This window comes from Gopherus flavomarginatus, chromosome 1 (genome assembly GCF_025201925.1).
Source record: "Gopherus flavomarginatus isolate rGopFla2 chromosome 1, rGopFla2.mat.asm, whole genome shotgun sequence".
NCBI classification, from domain to species: Eukaryota; Metazoa; Chordata; order Testudines; family Testudinidae; genus Gopherus; species Gopherus flavomarginatus.
The window spans coordinates 270,044,639-270,064,115 of record NC_066617.1 but is presented as its reverse complement, the minus strand read 5'-3'; the positions used below and the strand labels follow the sequence as shown (position 1 = coordinate 270,064,115).

Below are 19,477 nucleotides of genomic sequence, written 5' to 3'. Positions count from 1 at the left end.
CTGCAGCTATCGGGTCGGCGGCACGGTTTCCCGGGGCTCCCCTCCTCTCTGAGAAGGGGAGGGAGCTTATGGCTCCGGGGGGGGCAAAGAAAGGGTCCCTGTGGTTCTCGAAGAACAGTACTCGAGGAGTGGTCACAGGGTCATAGGCCAGGTCATGGAAGGGAAGGGAAGAAGGGACAGGGAACCATGCATGCACCTCGGCTGTAGAGCCACTCACCAGGGCCTGCCAGCCAAGGAAGCTTCTCAATTTCTCAAAGCTCAGCTGTGGGGCTTGCTTTCAAGGCACTCCCGGTCACGAGCTTTCGCTTCGCAGGAGGCTCGGGGCGTCTTCCCACAGCTGTCACCCACACTGGCCGCACGGCCCACACATACACAAGATACACAGGCACTTTCCTGACACAGCCATCAGGGCGAAACTTAGACCCGGGTCCCGGCCAAACCTAGTCGGACGGGACCCCCGATCAACTCCCAGGGTGTTTGTAACCCAAGAGCGGATCAGGATACTCAGGACCAAAAGGAGCACGGTCCGTGGGATGCCGGCAAAACCTTGAAAAAAACTTTAAGAACTTTGACTGATACCTTAAGACTCTAAAGAAACTTGGAAAGACCTTAAAAACCTCAAAGAAAGGGCTTCAGGCCTGTCTGATGGCTAAAAAGTTCGAACCCAGCTTGTGACTTACCCCAAACCGGAGCCTACGGACTGGACCTCCACCAAACCCCAATAGAGATTTCAAAAGGTCTCTTACCTCTCGGATGGGCCCGAGGTTGGGAAGTGTCATCCACGGTCCTCCGATCCAGGAAAGCCCTCTTGTGGGTTCCCGGCGAATGCACCAAATTGTCGGGGAAAAGACCACCACCGTAATGATTTGATCAGACAGCCTGAGGCTCCTTTATTTCATACAAGCATATATGCAGGGAGAGACAGCATAGACTCCACGCAAGAGGCTAGCTGCTCTACATATTACAAATTTTAGCAAGCTTATAAAGGTTAAAACCGCAAAACGTAGCACGCTGATTACACATGTTATTTGCCTTATTTGGAATATAATGTTGATAACCAGCAAGCTGCCCAATTAATTCTTCATCTATGGCAAAACCTCAATTTTCCATCTATGGCTTTTCCTGTTATTGTCTTTGCCAATCAGGTCTGGGGTTTGACCGTTCTAGCACCTTTTCTGCAGTCCCAACAGCAAGCTCAGCTGTTATAACTTAACAGATCTTCTGGTTCCCCTTTATCCAATTCTAGTTCCTCTTTCTGGGGCCCTGACCACATCTTTCTGCCTCAGCATGCCCTTTATAAAAAAAAACAAGTTTAGCAGAAGTTAAAACTCTTGTTCCTAGCTAAAGGCTTTTAGGCCTACTTTTACTCTATTCTCAGCAAAAAGCCTGGGGCCTTGGGTAAGGTGGGCGGGGGGGTGGGGGTTTCCCTATCAGTGGTCTCATCCCAGGTTCTTAAGTGGACAGTTGAGTCACAGGGCAAAGACGTCTGGCATTCTTTCAGAGGTGCTGCCATTGGGGCTGAGCAACTATCAAATATCTAAAGGCAAGGGAAAATCTTTCACCAAAACTAGAATTTGGCAAGCATTTCATTTTGTCTTCAAAGAGATCTTTAGAGAGGAGTGAAACATTCTTGGTAAAGGCTTAGCAAATCTGGAAACTCTACAGGGTTCTAGAACACAGATACTTTTCGAGCTCTCTAAAATTGATGCCACAGTGACATCCCAGTCAAAACCTGCTGAAGGGGATTTCTTCTCGAGAGACCCCACAAACAGGAAGAGAGAAGCCACCCTTAAAGAGATTCTGAAGCCTCCTCAGCATGCGTTAGAGTTTAGAGCCTGTATGTAAATAGTTTCACTGCATATATAATAGCAGTAATCAAGTAGGTGCACTTGCAAACACCTGAATTATCTGCTTCAGTTTGTTAGATAATTGGTTCATCTGAGCTGGTGAAAGATTTTTTTTTCCCCATGCAATAAAATTGATACTATCAGCATACTATCTCATCGTTTGCAAGTGAGTGGTCTGAGAAGGGACTGAGACTTCCTTTGTTTCTAAGAGCAAAGGGGAAAGGGAAGTCATTTAATAACCAGATATTAAATATTGGCTTAGATTAATCTCTTTTCTTATGATGGTGCTCATCACTGTGGCATCTGGTAAAATGGGAGCATAATCAGATTCTGCTATTATAGCTGTGCTGACATTTCTCATGGAGTTTACCAGAGTTGCTAAAGTTACTTTTTGAAAAGTTAGTCTTGCATATGCATATGGTCAGCAAGAAAGACAAACATGTAATCTCTGATACAGAGACTGAAAAAGTACCAGATATCTTTCACCACCATGTCAGAGGTCTCTAGCCGTAAGGCTACCTTAGCAATGGCAGAGAGGTCTCCAGAGGTCATGACTGATCTAATAATGGGTCAGCAGCTAGTTTGCAATCACTCTATCTTATGGCTGACTCAACTTCCATGTTGATGATATGGATGGATTGTGTGGTAGGGAGGGAGCTGGGAAATCCAAATTACCAAAGACCATAAGGTTATAAATCACTGTTGCTTTATAAATGACCATCTTGACCAAGAAGGAATTAAGAACACCAAACATCCTGTACTCTTAATATATTAGGAAAAGGAATGGCCATTCCTCTCTTCCTAGAAGGAAGAGTTAATTACTCTGCTCACCCAGTCCCTACGGAGTTGGTTTGCCTTTTTAATGAGCTAAGTCTCCTGTAATAAGTTCACATCTGTACTCGCCTTTTTCAATTTAGCTCTCAGCATCTTCATCTGACAAAAGCCTTTACTATCCAAAAGGTTAATTTAAAAGTATTAGCTATCACAATACCATAGCATCATAATTTTCTTCAGAGGAGTTACAAATCCTAGTGACTCAGAATACTTTGTGTGAATGGTTGTAAGGAAAAAGTTCACACTCAAACACCAAAAGAATATTTATACTCAAGCATTACATTCAACTAGTTGATGGGCATCATAATCATAAGAGAGCTTCTCCCCATGACACATACATTCTCCAGTGTGAGGTTGGGTTGTTAGATGGGGTGGGATCTGAGTTACTACAGAGAATTCTTTCCTGGGTGCTGGCTGGTGAGTCTTGCCCACATGCTCAGGGTTTAACTAATCACCATATTTGGGGTCGGGAAGGAATTTTCCTCCAGGGCAGATTGGCAGAGGCCCTGGAGGTTTGTCGCTTCTTCTTCGAGTGATTGCTCATATCCATTCCTGTCAAGTGCGTGCGCACCACGTGCACGTTCGTTGGAGAAACTTTTACCCTAGCAACACTCAGCGAGTCAGCTAGGCGCCCCCTGGAGTGGCGCCACTATGGCGCCAGATATATATCCCAGCCGACCCGGCCACCCTTCAGTTCCTTCTTACCACCGGTGTCGGTCTTTGGAACAGTGGAGTGCGGCTTAGCTGACCTCCACCTTCCCTAGCTACTCGTAGTTTTTCTTCTCGTTGTTATATCCATAGTTGTAGTTAATTGTTCTTCTGTATATACTTCGTTAGATTTAGTTATAGTTCGTTGTTAGTTAGTAATTGTTTGTGAGGTTCGGGGGGTAGCCCCTTCCCCGCACCCGGTGCCGGAGCTCATGCCTGGCTCACCGGGTTTCAAGCAGTGCTCGGCCTGTCACAGGCCGATGCCAACAGGAGATCCCCACGACTCCTGTTTGAAGTGCCTCGGGGAATCGCACTTATCTGCTAAGTGCTCAGTTTGCAAGGCTTTTAAGCTGAGAACTAAGAAGGAGTGGGATATCAGGTTAAAGCAGCTTCTCATGGAAGCGGCCCTGACACCTTCGCCTTTGGCACCGAGCATGAGCCAGTCGGTGAGCCGAGGCACCCCTACGGCACCAGGCATCGCCGGTATGCCTAAGGACTCCCGGCACCGGCCACCGCCGGCACCGAAATCGACTCCGCGCCGCTCCCTCTCCCCGAGGTCGAAGACGGCGAAGGCTCAGACGGCCCCGACAACACCTGCGTCGCAGCCAGAGACTGCGCCTAGGTCGGACCGCCCAGCACCAATACCTGCCGCGGCGCCTCCTAAACCGGCACCGTCGACTCCAGCCCCACGAGGGCCGTTGAATCCGGCGCCTGACAGCTCCCCGGCACCTGCCGTGGTAGAGCTCTCTTTGCTGTCTACTCTGGAGACGTTTTCTGCGGCGAGAGACTTGATCGCCATTACCGATGCGGCACCGCCCCTACCCCCGGCACCGCTGGTGCAGGTACTACAATCCATGGGCAAGCCGACCCTGACCAGACCGCCGTCTGTCAGCGTAGCGGACCGGCACCGCTCAAGGTCATGATCCCGCAGACGCTCTAGGTCGAGATGTTGCTCCCACTCTCGACGCCGCTCCCAGTCCCGACACCGTTCCTCTCCACGGCACCGGTCGGACTCGCAGCACTGGTCGGACTTGCGGCACCAGTCAGTCTTTCGCTCCCCAACCTGCTACTCGCGGTACAGCTCCAGTTCCCGGCACCGACCCAGGCACCGTACCTCCCGGAGCAGATCACGACGTAGAGACTCGAGATCCCCGTCGACCTCCCGGCACCGGTCCGGTCGCAGGTCCCGGTCTCGTTCTCGGTACCGCTCTGCGTACTGGCACCAGTCCCCACGGTCGAGGGGTGCGAGATCCATCGGGACTTCGGCTCCAGGCTTCTCTGCTCCTCCATGGCCGTCCAGATAGACGTCTGTATCCTCCCATGCGGACAGCTGTTATGACCTGGACCGTGATACAGAGGTGCCTACGGGGGTTTTTCAGGACTCACGGCCTCAGGATGTAGGACCTCAACAGTGGTCCTTTTGGACACCCTGGGCATACCATCAAGCCCAGGGTGCTCCCCTAGTCCAGACCCGCTCTGCTGCCTCAGAACATCGGGCACCAGAGGGCACCATTTCCCGCCCCCCCGCGGCTGAGTCGGAGGAGCACACGACACATCTGGGACAGCTGAAGCAGGAACCGTCCCAGGAGCAAGAGGCCATCCAGGACCCTCTCATTTCTGGGGTATCATCCTCCTCCTCCCCGGATGAGGCTGTGGCAGGGGCCTCATCATCAGGGCTCCTGCCGATAGACCTCAGGGCCCATCAGGACCTCCTTCGCAGGGTGGCTCTCAATATCAACCTCCCAGTGGAGGAAGTCCCGGAATTCGAAGACCCCGTAGTGAGCATCCTCACAGCCGATGCCCCCACCCGGGTGGCACTACCATTTATTAAGACTATCCAGGCCACTGCCGACACCCTCTGCCAGTCTCCAGCCTCCATTCCACCGACAGCAAAGGGAGTTGAGAGAAAGTACATGGTACCCTCTTGGGGGTATGAGTACTTGTACGTTCAACCTCCTCCCTCCTCCTTAGTTGTCCAGTCGGTCAACAAAAGAGAACGCCATGGCCAGCAGGCACCTGCCCCAAATCCAAGGAGGCCAGGCGGATGGATCTCCTGGGTCATAAGGTATACTCAGCGGGGGCCCTGCAGCTCCAAGTGGCCAACCAGCAGGCTCTACTGAGTCGATATAACTATAACACCTGGGCGGAGGTGGGTAGGTTCACCGAACTGCTACCCCTGGACTCACGCCAGGAATTTAGCGCATTCCTGGAGGAAGGGAAGAAAGTGGCCAGGACCTCTCTCCAGGCCTCCCTAGATACGGCCGACTCGGCAGCCAGAACTTTGGCCTTGGGCATCACCATGAGGCGTATCTCCTGGCTCCAGGTCTCTAACCTGCCTCCTGAGCTTCAGTACACCATCCAGGACTTTCTCTTTGATGTCAAGGGTTTGTTCTCAGAAAAGACTGATCCCAGGTTGCAGAGCCTGAAGGATAATAGGGTCATCATGCACTCGTTGGGCATGCATACCCATGTAATCCAACGTAGACCCTTCAGACCCCAAACACACCACCCATACTTTATGCCTTGGCACAGACAGGACCTCAGTAGAAGGCACGGGCGGGGTGGCTGTAGATGCCAATCCGGTCCCCAAGGGGGCCAAAACCACGGGCCCTCTAAGGCACCACTGGGGCCTAAGTCCAACTTTTGAAGGTGCGCCCAGGGACGGCATACCAGTCTCAAGACAGGATCCTTCCCCTCCTTTCTCCAGCTGTCTGTCCTACTTCCTCCCGGCGTGATCCCAACTGACTTCGGATCTTTGGGTTCTACGCACGGTGAAGCAAGGATACCACCTCCAATTTGCTTCATCCCCGCCCTCCCGCCCCCCATCCCGGTCCCTCTTCAGGGACCCCTTTCACAAGCAAGTCCTCTTACAAGAGGTACAGTCTCTCCTCGCCGCGGGAGCCATAGAGGAGGTACCATTAGACGAGAGGGGGAAGGGGTTTTACTCCCGCTATTTTTTGATTCCCAAGTCCAAGGGAGGCCTCAGACCTATCCTAGACCTGCGAGGACTCAACAAATGGATGCTCAAGTTGAAGTTCTGCATGGTCTCCCTGGGAACTATTATCCCGTCCTTGGATCCTGGAGACTGGTATGCCGCCCTCGACATGAAGGACGCGTACTTTCACATTGCCATCTTTCCACCACACAGGAAGTACCTTTGCTTTATGGTCAACCACCAACACTTCCAATTCACAGTCCTCCCCTTCGGCCTCTCCACGGCCCCGAGGGTGTTCACAAAGTGCATGTCCGTCGTCGCCGCCCACCTCCGCTGGCAACAGATACATGTGTTCCCATATCTGGACGACTGGCTCCTCAAGGGGACCTCTCAGACTCAGGTCCGACAGTATGTCGGCATAATCGCAGACCTATTCTCCCGGTTGGGCCTACTCGTCAACACCGAGAAATCCACCCTGGTCTCCACACAAAGGCTGGACTTCATAGGGGCAACGCTGGATTCCACTCCAGCCAGGGCCTACTTGCGTCAGCCCCGCTTCCAGGCGATCGTATCGATCATCCGAGGTTTGCAGGCCTCCCCAATCATCTCAGCTCGCACCTGCCTCAGCCTCCTGGGGCATATGGCCGCATGTACTTATGTGACCAAGTATGCCAGACTCCGCATGCGACCCTTTCAAAAGTGGCTCCATTCGGTCTTCCGCCCTGGCAGGGACCCTATAGACGTCCTGGTGAGAGTTCCCCCGAGCCCCGTCCACTCCCTCGATTGGTGGCTGACTCCATCCCTGGTATGCGCAGGGATGCCGTTCCATCCACAGCCGCTGTCGCTGGCCTTAACGACGGATGCATCATCCCTCGGTTAGGGGGCCCATCTAGGTCACCTTCGTACCCAGGGCCTTTGGTCGTCCCAGGAGCTGATGCTCCACATAAACGTCCAGGAGTTGAGAGCAGTCTGCCTCGCGTGCCAGGCGTTCCAGCAACATCTTCACGGCCGTTGTGTTTCTGTGTTCACGGACAACACAACGGCCATGTACTATATCAACAAACAGGGGCGGACCCACTCATCTTCCCTGTGTCAAGAGGCCATTCGACTCTGGGACTTCTGTATAGCCCACTTGATAGACCTGGTGGCGTCCTTTCTCCCAGGGGTTCAGAACGCTCTGGCGGATCAGCTCAGCCGGTCCTTCCTCTGTCACGAGTGGTCAGTAAGGCCGGACGTCATCCATTCTATCTTCCGGAGGTGGGGATTTCCCCTCATAGATCTGTTCGCCTCCCACTCGAACAGGAAGTGCCAGGAGTTTTGCTCCTTTCAGGGTCTCTCTCCGGGGTTGATCACAGACGCATTCCTCCTGTCGTGGAGGCACCACCTGCTATATGCCTTTCCTCCGTTTCCTCTGGTGCACAAGGTCCTGTTAAAGCTCCGCAGGGACAAAGCACATCTGATCCTGATTGCGCCTGCATGGCCCAGACAGCACTGGTACATCACCCTGCTAGATCTGTCCATGGCCACCCCAGTTCCCCTCCCTCTCCTTCCAGACCTGATCACGCAAGACCACGGCAGGCTTCGCCACCCAGACCTGCGAGCCCTCCACCTCACGGCGTGGCTCCTGCATGGCTAAACACAGCGGAGTTACGCTGTTCCGCTCCGGTACAGCATATTCTCCTCAGTAGCAGGAAACCTTCCACCCGCTCCACGTATTTGGCGAAGTGGAAACACTTCTCTTGCTGGTGCGCAACACAGGGCGTTACTCCCTCGGAGGCCTCGATTCCCACTGTCCTAGACTACCTCTGGTACCTTAAGCAGCAGGGCCTGGCGACATCCTCTCTGAAGGTGCACTTAGCGGCTATATCCACTTTCCAGCCAGGCGAGGGTGGTCACTCCGTGTTCTCCCACCCCTTGGTCTCTCGGTTCATTAAGGGCCTAGAGCGCCTCTATCCCCCTGTACGTCGCCCTGCCCCTACCTGGGATCTCAATTTGGTCCTAAACAGACTAATGCACTCACCCTTTGAGCCACTAGTGACTTGCTGGCTCCTGTACCTATCGTAGAAAACAGTCTTCCTGGTGGCCATTACATCGGCCAGGTGAGTCTCCGAGCTGAGAGCGCTCACTGTGGACCCGCCGTACACTGTCTTTCATAGGGACAAGGTACAACTGCGACCTCATCCGGCGTTCCTCCCTACGGTAGTGTCTGCCTTCCATACCAACCAGGACATCTTCCTCCCGGTCTTCTTTCCGAAGCCCCACTCTTCTCGGCGGGAGCAGCAGCTACACTCCTTAGATGTACGCAGAGCGCTTGCTTTCTATATTGAGCGGACGAAGCCCTTCCGGAAGTCTCCCCAGCTGTTTGTGGCGGTCGCAGAACGGATGAAAGGTCTGCCAGTCTCCTCCCAGAGAATCTCCTCCTGGGTGACAGCGTTCATCCGCACATGCTATGACCTAGCTCATGTCCCTTCGGGCCATCTCACAGCACATTCTACCAGAGCTCAAGCGTCATCAGCCGCCTTCCTGGCGCACGTGCCTATCCAGGAGATATGCCGTGCAGCGACCTCGTCATCGGTCCACACCTTCACCTCGCACTACGCGCTGGTCCAGCAATTTAGAGATGATGCAGCCTTTGGCGCAGCGGTTCTGCATACTGCCACATCTCACTCTGACCCCTCCGCCTAGGTAAGGCTTGGGAATCACCTGACTGGCATGGATATGAGCAATCACTCGAAGAAGAAAAGACGGTTACTCACCTTTGTAACTGTTGTTCTTCGAGATGTGTTGCTCATATCCATTCCAAACCCACCCTCCTTCCCCACTGTGGGAGTAGCCGGCAAGAAGGAACTGAAGGGTGGCCGGGTCGGCTGGGGTATATATCCGGCGCCATAGCGGCGCCACTCCAGGGGGCGCCCAGCCGACCCGCCGAGTGTTGCTAGGGTAAAAGTTTCTCCAACGAACGTGCACACGGCGCACACACACCTGACTAGAATGGATATGAGCAAGACATCTCGAAGAACAACAGTTACAAAGGTGAGTAACCATCTTTTTCCTCTGCAGCATGGGGCATGGGCCACTTGCTGGAGGATTCTCTGCAGCTTGAAGTCTTCAAACCACGATTTGAGGACTTCAGTAACTCAGACATAGGATAGGGTTTGTTACAGGAGTGGGTGGGTGAGATTCTGTGGCCTGCATTGTGCAGGAGGTCAGACTAGATGATCAGAATGGTCCCTTCTGACCGTAAAGTCTGTGAGTCTATGAGACTATGAACAGAGAGCAGAAATAAAGATACCACAATAAAGTAAAATGCAATATGGTAATATGGGAGAAAGAAGGGGGACAGCTAAGATGAAGAAAGAATAATTTAAGAGGGTTTGTGTTCAGCCCCAACTGGGGCCATGATGATGATCCTGAGATATAGGATTGCACAGTGGTGTATTGTCTGCACTGCATGACAGTTTAAAAATACAAGGCATCCCAGCATATGAAAATTTGTGTTAGGGTTTCCAAAGCTTGTTAACAAACTATTCTGTTATGCAGTGTTGGTCCCAGGATATTAGAGACAAGGTGGGTGAGGTGTAGAAGAGCTCTGGGAAAACTTGAAAGCTTCTCTCTCACTGACAGAAGTTGGTCCAGTGAAAGATAGTATCTCATCCATCTTGTCTCAAACTATTCTGGGATTTAACATAATAGCATGATTTAGAGAAAACAAAACTGCAAAGGCATGAGGCGGGCTAATAACTTTTTATCAGGAACATGCACAAGACCCAATAGCTAATCAAAAAGACTTTGCTAAACTATTTAATCAAACAAGTAAAAAATTGACTAATTAATTATGTGCAATATTTATGGGCATTATGTTAACTACCATAACCAGTTCATTAGGGACTATTGAAAAGAGGAAATTTACCTAATATTATGAATAATTGGCTAAATGTATTGTCCCCAGTGCATAACAGAGGCTATTGTAAATTGACAATGAATTAAATGATGTACGCAAATTCCACTTAGTACAGTTCACAATTTGGAGTCAGTGACATTGCATCCTAATCGAGACACGTGTTCTTCCAAACAGTTGTTCTCAGCGTTGAGTTCTGTGTAGATTTCTTTTACAGTGTTTGTACTGATATTAGATCTTGACACTGCAATATTTGATAACTTGGCTACTGTCCATCCAGAAGGTTACCTGGAAGACTGCATCTGCAGGGAACGAATACATCTACCTCAGCTACAGGTGTACCTACAATATTTCCCAAAGCTGAAGTCAGCTTTGGCATTAGCAAATAAGAGGATACATGAATGGTATATCTTAGCACAGGTTGGGATATACCACTATGCCTGACTGGTTTGGAATGTAATATCCAAAACAGAGATAAGGAAAGGTACAGAACAACAAGTTAAGGAACCAATGAGTTAGATCTTAGGTGATGGAGAAAGTGCTTTTTAACTTGTAAACAGTCATGATATAAAGAGGTAGTTTTGGGGTGTATCTTCAAAGCGCACGTTCTGTGTAAAATAAGGGTTGCTTCCCAGAATAAGGATATGTGTATCTCCTTTGGTTATTGTACTGTTTTGTCTTTAGACAATAAATCTGGCTAAACTTTGGCTAGGCTGTTGAACATTTTTAATTATGAACCACAAGTGTAGTCAATCAGTTGGCTGTACATATTAATCAACATTTCAACTCTGAAGTGTCAGGAGGCAAGGCTGGGTGGCCCACCTCCTGGGATCCAGATTCCTGAAGCACACACAATTTGCTGAATAAGTTACTGTGGCTCTAATCTGCAGTAATTTATGCAATTTCCTCCTCTGCACTGTGGAACTCTTACCAACTCTTCTAGGCACAGGCCTGGTTAGGCAAGTTCCTTAATGCAAGTCTTCTGCAGGGAACAGAGGTAGGAAAGGCATGTGTGGAGTCAAGGGGCTTCTTCACAGACGCTTGTTGCCTTCAGCAGATCTTTGAGGTCCATGTGAATCTTGGGGGGGTGGGGTATCTTCAGGGTGTCCAGGTGGGGAAGAAAACTGTGAAGGAAGAAATTTGGGGAAATTTTGCAAATTTTAAAATACTGATTTTTTCCATTCCTCTATTTTAGAAATAAATCACATGTAGGTATAGCCTATATTTTCATAGGTTAAGTTATCTAAAGTGTCTGCTAATTTTGGGTGAATCGGTGTTTGGGTTCCCAACGTGATAAACCAGGTGCTTTGGCATCTCTGAAAATCAGTTCCTTAGTGTGTCAAGTTGGTAAACACATCGATCCACTCTGAAGTAATGGCCGCTTTTAAAAAAAATTTTGTTGCGGTATTTAAAATGTGTTCAGAGTATTCACATGGGTTGTGATATTACTATAATTATTTTTAGGTACTTTTTGTGTTTTTTTTATTCTATATATTTTAGTACATTTTACCCCACTGTTTTTGCCTTGGTGCCATATTTACATATTTTTAAAAACCCAAGTATTCTTCATCTTACCTTAAGCAAATGAAGTAGTTTTCAGTATCACAAGATATTTGTTTGCTAGACTTTAATATCTTTTTTCTTATTAGTGAATATTCGTTTTGACTCAACACATTAACTGTTCATCTTTAAGCAAAGCAACTGCTATTGGTTTGTTTCAGTTTCTTTGTTTGCAGTCATTTCTTCTCTCCACCTGCTCATAGCAGGTAATCTGCAGATCCAAGAGTATCTGAACACTTCTGGCAAATACCTTGAGATCATCTTCCCTCCTAATCCTGTCTGTATTGGTGTGGTGTGTCTGCCTCTCTCTCTCTCTCTCATGCTTTGTATTTTGGGGGGAGTTTTCCTTTCCTCACCCCTCTTTTATAGCTTGTTTCTCAATTTCATTTTTATCTAAAGGTACTTATCCATTGCAGGCTTGAGTACTAAGCTGATTGTAACCCTACTGCATCATACACTGAATAGCTCATTGATACCCAACTAAGTGGAACTAATTTTCTATGGCAAAGCAGAAGAATTTGGAGTAGTGTCACACAAACCTCTTGTAATTTGGTGGGAAACACCAGATTGAATTGATTCCTTGTGAAATGATTGCATTATTGCATATAATCTTGCAGATATGTGTGATTGCACCCATGTCTATACTTATATGTAGATATATGCACATGGATTTACACTTCCTAGTTATATACTTTGTTTATACAGATCATATCCTGAATGTACATGTTATATTTATATGTAAATATAAATATATACATATAGCATAACATACACAAAACCACATGTATATAATATTAATCATTGTATGTGAATTTGATAGCTTTTAGAATTTGTTTTTTTTTAAAGTTAATTCATATTTTCTACAATTTTGAATTTAGCTGTCTGCCACCTGAGTTCGCATGAGAAAAAATTATAGTTTTAAATGGGATTTTGTTAACTTAGAATCTCTCAACCTGTATGAATTTAATCAAAAAGAATATAAATTATTTTAAAAAATCCTATGATTCACACATATAACGTAATGTTACAATTTTCACAGGAAAAAATGTATTATTTAGGCTTTGTGAAAACGGTAGAAATATACTTTGCATTTATTATTTTCTGCTTCAGACCTCTAAGTACATATTTTGCAAATTACTTTAAAAAAGGTTTTTACATGTTGCAGGTATTAGCTGTTCTTTCTGGTTACTTGCATTTGATTACTTCCCTGTTATCACACATAATAGGAAACCAAGTATTAGAATGTATAGTTCATATAAATATACAAATTAGAATAGGTGGAGACTCGTATATTCTTTTTTTAAAAAGGTAGAAAATAAGAGAAACTGTTAACCATCGTCTTTCATTTTCCTGAAATCATCAGTTGCATTTACAGATCTCAGTAACAAGCTCACCAGTAGAACAGAAATAACTCCTTTTGATGTGCTTTAAAAAAAATCTAATCACATTTAACAGCTGAGATTTATTTACAACTGTAATTTGAAACATTAATTACGATAATGTGCTGACTTCTTTTGTAACATGGTGTTCAAAAGCCTGGCAATTTTCTTTTTGGTCTTGGTAACATATGGTTGATTTGGAGAGTCTATCCACTTTTTTTTTTTAATATGCCCAGAAGGAAAATTTCTTTTTCCCTCTCTGTTTTTTTTTGGTTTTCCTCTTCTTCCCCCACCCTGACTTTTTTCTCCTCACTCTGTTAATTTGAGGGATGGATTTTAGTGCTTATAGTGAACTCTCGATACCATTGAAGACTGAGTGCTGTACCACATATTGGATACAGTGTAAGCAGGTGCCATGGGGACTTATCGTACTGCGATGCTTATGCCCTTTCAACAATGACAGGCTAAGGAATAGGGTATTTATCTTCTTAGCCCTGATACTGTGGTGATGGAAGGCAACTTTTGGGTATAAATATGTATTTGGTTTTAGGTTGTAGATTCTAATCTACATGTTTCTGAATTTATTTTCTAGATGACTCAACAGTTATCACATGAAGAAGCATTTTAGTTACTTGAAAGTGTGGTGAAGTCCTTGCATTCTTTGGATCTGATTTTGCAAATCTCCTAGCATGCAAGGAGATCTTACATGTGAGTAGTCTCATTGGAAACAAAAGGACTGCTCATATGAGTAAAGACTACCTGCATGAGGAGAGGTTTCCAGGATCTGATCGATAGCTATTAAAACCCACAAGTCCATTCACGATACTAAGCTATTGCTTTGAAAGTCTTTAAAGGAAAAACAGAAACAGTTTTTTTGTTTTGCTTTGTATTCCTCTATGAAATGAGAGTGATGGGGAGATTATCCAAAAAAATGGAAATTTTATCAGGCTATGAAATTATTGTTAATGGCCTCTTCAAGGGGATAAAAGGGCAGCACAGTAAGTGACAGCACTCTAATGAGGGCGAGGGCATTCCAGGAAAAAAATAAATTAAGTCCCTTATGGTTTTGGGGGGGGGGTTGTTTTTTTTCTCAACTTGCCATTATCTGACAGCTTATCAAGTGGTCAGTACTTGTTTGTTTTGGCATACAGTTCATTCATTGTAGACTGTCGGTACTTTGTTCTTCTTTGCAGTTTCCAAAACCTGATTGTGTTTATCCTAGACTGTGGGAAAAGTATATATTCCTGTTTCCTTTATAAACGTAAACGTCAGGTTTTGTATGAAATTTTTTTTCCCATATTTTCCATTTTCCATTAATCATTATTGTTGAAATATGTCAGGCCTTGGCACATCCTTCTTTGTTTTCATATGATTGTACAGATTGCAGTGTCAGTATATGACCTGTTAGTAAAAAAAAATAAAAAAAAAATGCAAGTTTAGGCTATGGTAGGAAAGCTATTGCTTATATATATAAAAAACATAGCTGCAAAACATGCCACATTGTCAGAAAAGGGACAGCATTTAACTTAGTACTACTGTTGTGTAACATTTTGTCACTTCATTGTAACTGTCTTTAAAATCTGGAAGTACTAATGTTAGTTTGCATTTTATACCTATCCTTGTAATAGATTGTATATGCTTCCATACATACCAACACACAGGGCATATTGTATAGATATTTATCTCTCTCTTTAAATTTAGAGCTATACTGTGTATTTACACTTTTTGACTTTGGTCTTCATTCAGCAAAGCTCTTAACCACATACGCTGTATGAGGGCCTATGCATACAGTAATTTGACATCTGACAGAGAAAATAGAGATATCACAGAGCAAATCAGAGAATTAGTATTCTGACAATGTAATTTATATTAAATAGTCCAGCTAATTGTATTAAATATTATTTTCTGTAAGTCAGACAGAGGAATACATATTCACTTATTTTACAGCTAAATTTGAAAAGTTAAGTCAAAATGCTTCTTCCCATGAAAATGCTTTAGAAATATAGTGTAAAATATAACAGTTTGGTCTAATGTAGAATTTCTCTGTGAAACGTGTGTGCTGTGAACAGCTTTTGAACTGAAGGAGGAAAAGACTCAAAAGGAGCAGTAACTTCTTGTATATTTCCTATGTTTAGGTTATAGGTAATATCGTGTATAACCAATAATGTGCTTCCTTTTGCACTGCCTAGTGGCTTAATGACAGTATGTTCTATGATTGGTCAGGGACTTGAGCCAACAGCCCCAAGCCCAACAGATCACCAAGTGTTGCACAATTTTTTTTTCTGTTTTCAAAGGAGGAGCATTGTGTGCATGCATTTTACAGCACCCTGTCACAAAGAGGAGATGAAAATGTCTCTTTAGAATAAGTGACGTGCTTAACATTTATAGAGTTGAGGTAATATGGAGTACATGAAGTGAGAATACAGATATACATGTGCCATAGAATCATGGACCTTAGAGGTGGAAAAGTCCTAGTAAGTCATAGAACCATAGAGTTAGAAAGGACCACAAGAGTCATCTAGTCTAACCCCCTGCCAAGATGCAGGATTTGTTATGTCTAAACTGTCTAAGACAGATGGCTATTCAGCCTCCTTTTGAAAACTTCCAGTGAAAGAGCTTCTACAACCTCCCTATGTCATCTGTTTCACTGTTGTATTGTTCTTACATATCATAACGTCCATCTCCGTGAAAACACACACGTTCTTTATTGTACGTAGACACATTTGTTTTCAGTACTCTTCAAAGTAAATTTGTTAGAATCTGTTAAAGCAAAAACTAGCATTTGAGCTTAAGTATGAATCAACTTCTTAGCACTGAAACTCTTAAATACATTTTTACATTATGCTTATTTTGTGCATATGTAATATATCTAGCAACATTTTGGTTATTTCCTGCAGACCTTACAAGAAGAAAATAGCACTGCTTCAACTTACAGAGAAAGCTCCTAATTAGTTTTTACACCTGTTTCTTTCAGTGCCTCTCTCGAGATGCAGCTGGAAATATAAGCATTCAGTTTCTGGGCACAGTGGTAAGTATTCAAGATCTACTATACTACATTATGTTTGTATTGAAATATAACTTAACAAAAAAATAGGCAGTTGATAATGACTGCGCACACACCTGTCTTCATGAATTTTGTCAGTATCTGTTTTAGCGTGTGTTTGCTTCAAAGTATAGGATACATAAAATCCTCATTCCAGGTATTTCAAACTGGATGGAAGCAGAGCTATCTTTCAGTGAATGCTACAAAATGTTTACATTCCACATTTCACTTGATATGAGTCTAACTTTTTGGCCTGTAAAAGAGTAAGGTATAAATGAAGATAAACTTGTAAAACATAGGAGATTTTAAGCTTGTAATCTATTGAAATATAGTCAGATAAAATGGACTGAAATCTGATTTCTCTCCTTTCACTCCCTGCTCATCCATTGGTGTTCTGTACATCTTTGTCTGAGCCCAGGGTCAATTTCTTTCACTCTATACTGCTCATCCTCCCAGCTAAGGAGGACTAGATGAGAATAGCTCTTTTAATGGGCAATGCAAAGTGCTGCCTCCATCCTTATTGTCTCACTCTACCCTGAGGAGCTGAGAGCTATTTCCACAGCTCTCCCTCAGTTCTTGCTGGCCTGCAGAATAATAGACTAAGAATCATGGCCAGGTGTCCTCCTTGGGAGAACTAAGCAATCGGACAGATCTTTTGCCTCTTTCATGTATCTTGGGTACTCATGTAAGATGGAAAAACAAAATTGTGTGTTAAGTGATAGATGCTTCTAAGTCTACATTCTCTATGTCGAAATGGTATCTTAATTCTTATCGAAACAATATCTTAATTCTGTCAGTCATGTGGTTAAAGTGATACTTAAAGGGCTCCAATTGTATTTTTCCAGGTTAATTCTAAACTTAAAGCTTTGAACAGATTAAAAAAAAAAGTAAACTGCTGTAATAACTTCTGCTCAAGGATTGTGCTTTTACTTGGGTCTCATTCATTACCAACCACATTATTGATGCTTAACAATCGGTAAACACTGTCCTATTTATGATGTTGGGCTTTGGCACTGGTCAGGGGTTACCAGATGTCCCAATTTTATAGGGACAGTCCCGATTTTTGGGTCTTTTTCCTATTACCCCCCAACCCTGTCCCAATTTTTCATATTTGCTGTCTGGTCACTTGCTTTGCAGGAAAGGCTGCTGTTACATGGCTAGTCTGATAGTCTCACAGCAGGAAAAAATAATCATTGAGACTCTTGCATAAGAATATGAACACACCTTGGTCAGTTAATAATAAAAAGTCAAAATAGGGTTTAATCAAAACCGTATTTCTGAGCATCACCAAACTTTGGAAGGTACTGGTCAAATCTGTGATTAGTGACGTTCTTTTTTTTTTTTTTTTTTTTAAAGTGGGATGCTAGTGTGTGTTTTTATTATTAATTACTATTATTATTAATTTGTATTGTGGTAATTCCAGGAACCCCAGTGTTACAACAGTACCTCATTGTGCTATGGGCTGTACAAACACACAAGAAAAAGGCAGTCCATACCCTAGAAAGCTACAGTCTTGATACCTTTTAGCTTTAAGACATTGAGAGTAAAACAAATAGGATCTTACAGTCGTTTGTTTAATTCTCTATTGCTGATTATTACTATCTTAACTAAAACTAATATTGATTAGCTCACACTGCTTTATCGAATCCGCATCTGTTCAGAAAACCTAATAATGATTTAATGAAAAAGGTTAAAAAAACCACCAGAATGTGTTTTTGGAGAGGGGGAGGAGAGAAGAAGAGCACTTCGTGTGCACTGTCAGGCACTTAATGTAATGAAGTATTACAGACTAGTCTTAACATGTTTCTTACCGGTTGAACCGAAAGAGAGAATTTTAATCGGTAGATTAGAGAAATGATAATGGAGACAAACCTTTTTCTAAGTCTGCTTTCTAAGCTACATGTAAGATCTTTTCAGTATTTGGAAGCAGAATTGATAGTTCCTTGCAACAGAAGAGGTTAGCATCCCGAGGTACAGTAGGTAAAAGTTGGAGGGATGCAGGGTCAGATAAGAGAATTCTGGATGTTCTCTCCTTTTCAGATTGGCTCTTTGCTTTGACTTCCCTTCTCCCTCAAAGTCCTCCCCATTGTTTGTCTCACTCTCCCTGGTGTCTCTACTCCTCTCCATTCTGCTCTCCTTCTCACCTTCCTTCCCCACTCCTTTGCTCTTGTTAACTAATCCCCTCCTGCCTCCCCTGCACCTCAACCTACTACTCAATAGAGGGGGAGAGATTAAAAAAATCAGAACTGCCATGAAATTTGTCTGCTGTCACTCTGAGCTATATTTCATCCCTTTCCTCTACCGTGTATCTGAGTTTCTCTTCAGATTACAAGCTTTGGGCCAAGAACAGCATCTTCCTGTGTATTGATGCAGCATCTAGCACAGGGGGAAGGGCTGATATGGATTAGTGCTTTTGGAGAATTGCTGTCATATCAATAATAATAACTAATAAAAATATAACTCCAAAGCCAGAAAAGAGGACCCCTTTCTCCACCCTTAGCACGTCTTTTTGGGAACTCCAATATGTATGCACTGCCATGCCTATTACTAACAGACAGAAGGCTAGTCAATGCATTATAAGGTTAGCAGTGCGGTTTTTCCCCTCATAACACTGAAGCAGGGTTCGGCAACCTTTCAGGAGCGGTGTACCGAGTCTTCATTTATTCACTCTAATTTAAGGTTTTGCGTGCCAGTAATACATTTTAATGTTTTTAGAAGATCTCTTTCTGTAAGTCTATAATATATAACTAAACTATTGTTGTAAGTAAATTAAATAAGGTTTTTCAAATGTTTAAGAAGCTTCATTTACAATTAAATTAAAATGCAGAGCCCCTGGACTGATGGCCAGAGCCCGGGCAGTGTGAGTGCCACTGAAAATCAGCTTGCCTGCTGCCTTAGGCACGTGTGCCATAGGTTGCCTACCCCTGCACTAAATGCTTGAAAGAAATATTTGGTGATATGACATTTAGATTTCTCAGTATTCTGCTTGCATATGCTATACATCACTGTAGAAATTGGTTAGAAAAACAATTTATATTTGATATTAATATTTTCTATTGAGAGAAGAAAAACTAGCTTCAAGCGTTCTCAGTTTCATGCGTATGCAAATTCATCATGAGTTTCAATGCTGACAAGCGGCGTGTTGCTGTTTAGCACATGCCCCCAGGACCGGCGCTCGGGGTTTGAGCACCCTAGGCGGACGGCAATTTCGCTGTCCCGCGCACTGGTCCCGTGGCTCTGCTGGAGCTGCTGCAGTGGTGCCTGCGGAGGGTC

General features: G+C 44.8%; 1 protein-coding gene across 3 annotated transcripts in view; it reads left to right on the top strand.

The window, feature by feature from the left end:
- Window positions 1-19,477, top strand: part of PCCA (propionyl-CoA carboxylase subunit alpha) — a 445,042-nt gene that overhangs the window by 340,338 nt on the left and 85,227 nt on the right. For all 3 annotated transcript variants that reach the window (XM_050948397.1, XM_050948393.1, XM_050948418.1), the window contains one exon: window positions 16,136-16,189. In XM_050948397.1, the coding sequence (XP_050804354.1) occupies window positions 16,136-16,189 (54 nt within the window). The remainder of the gene's footprint in view (window positions 1-16,135; window positions 16,190-19,477) is intronic.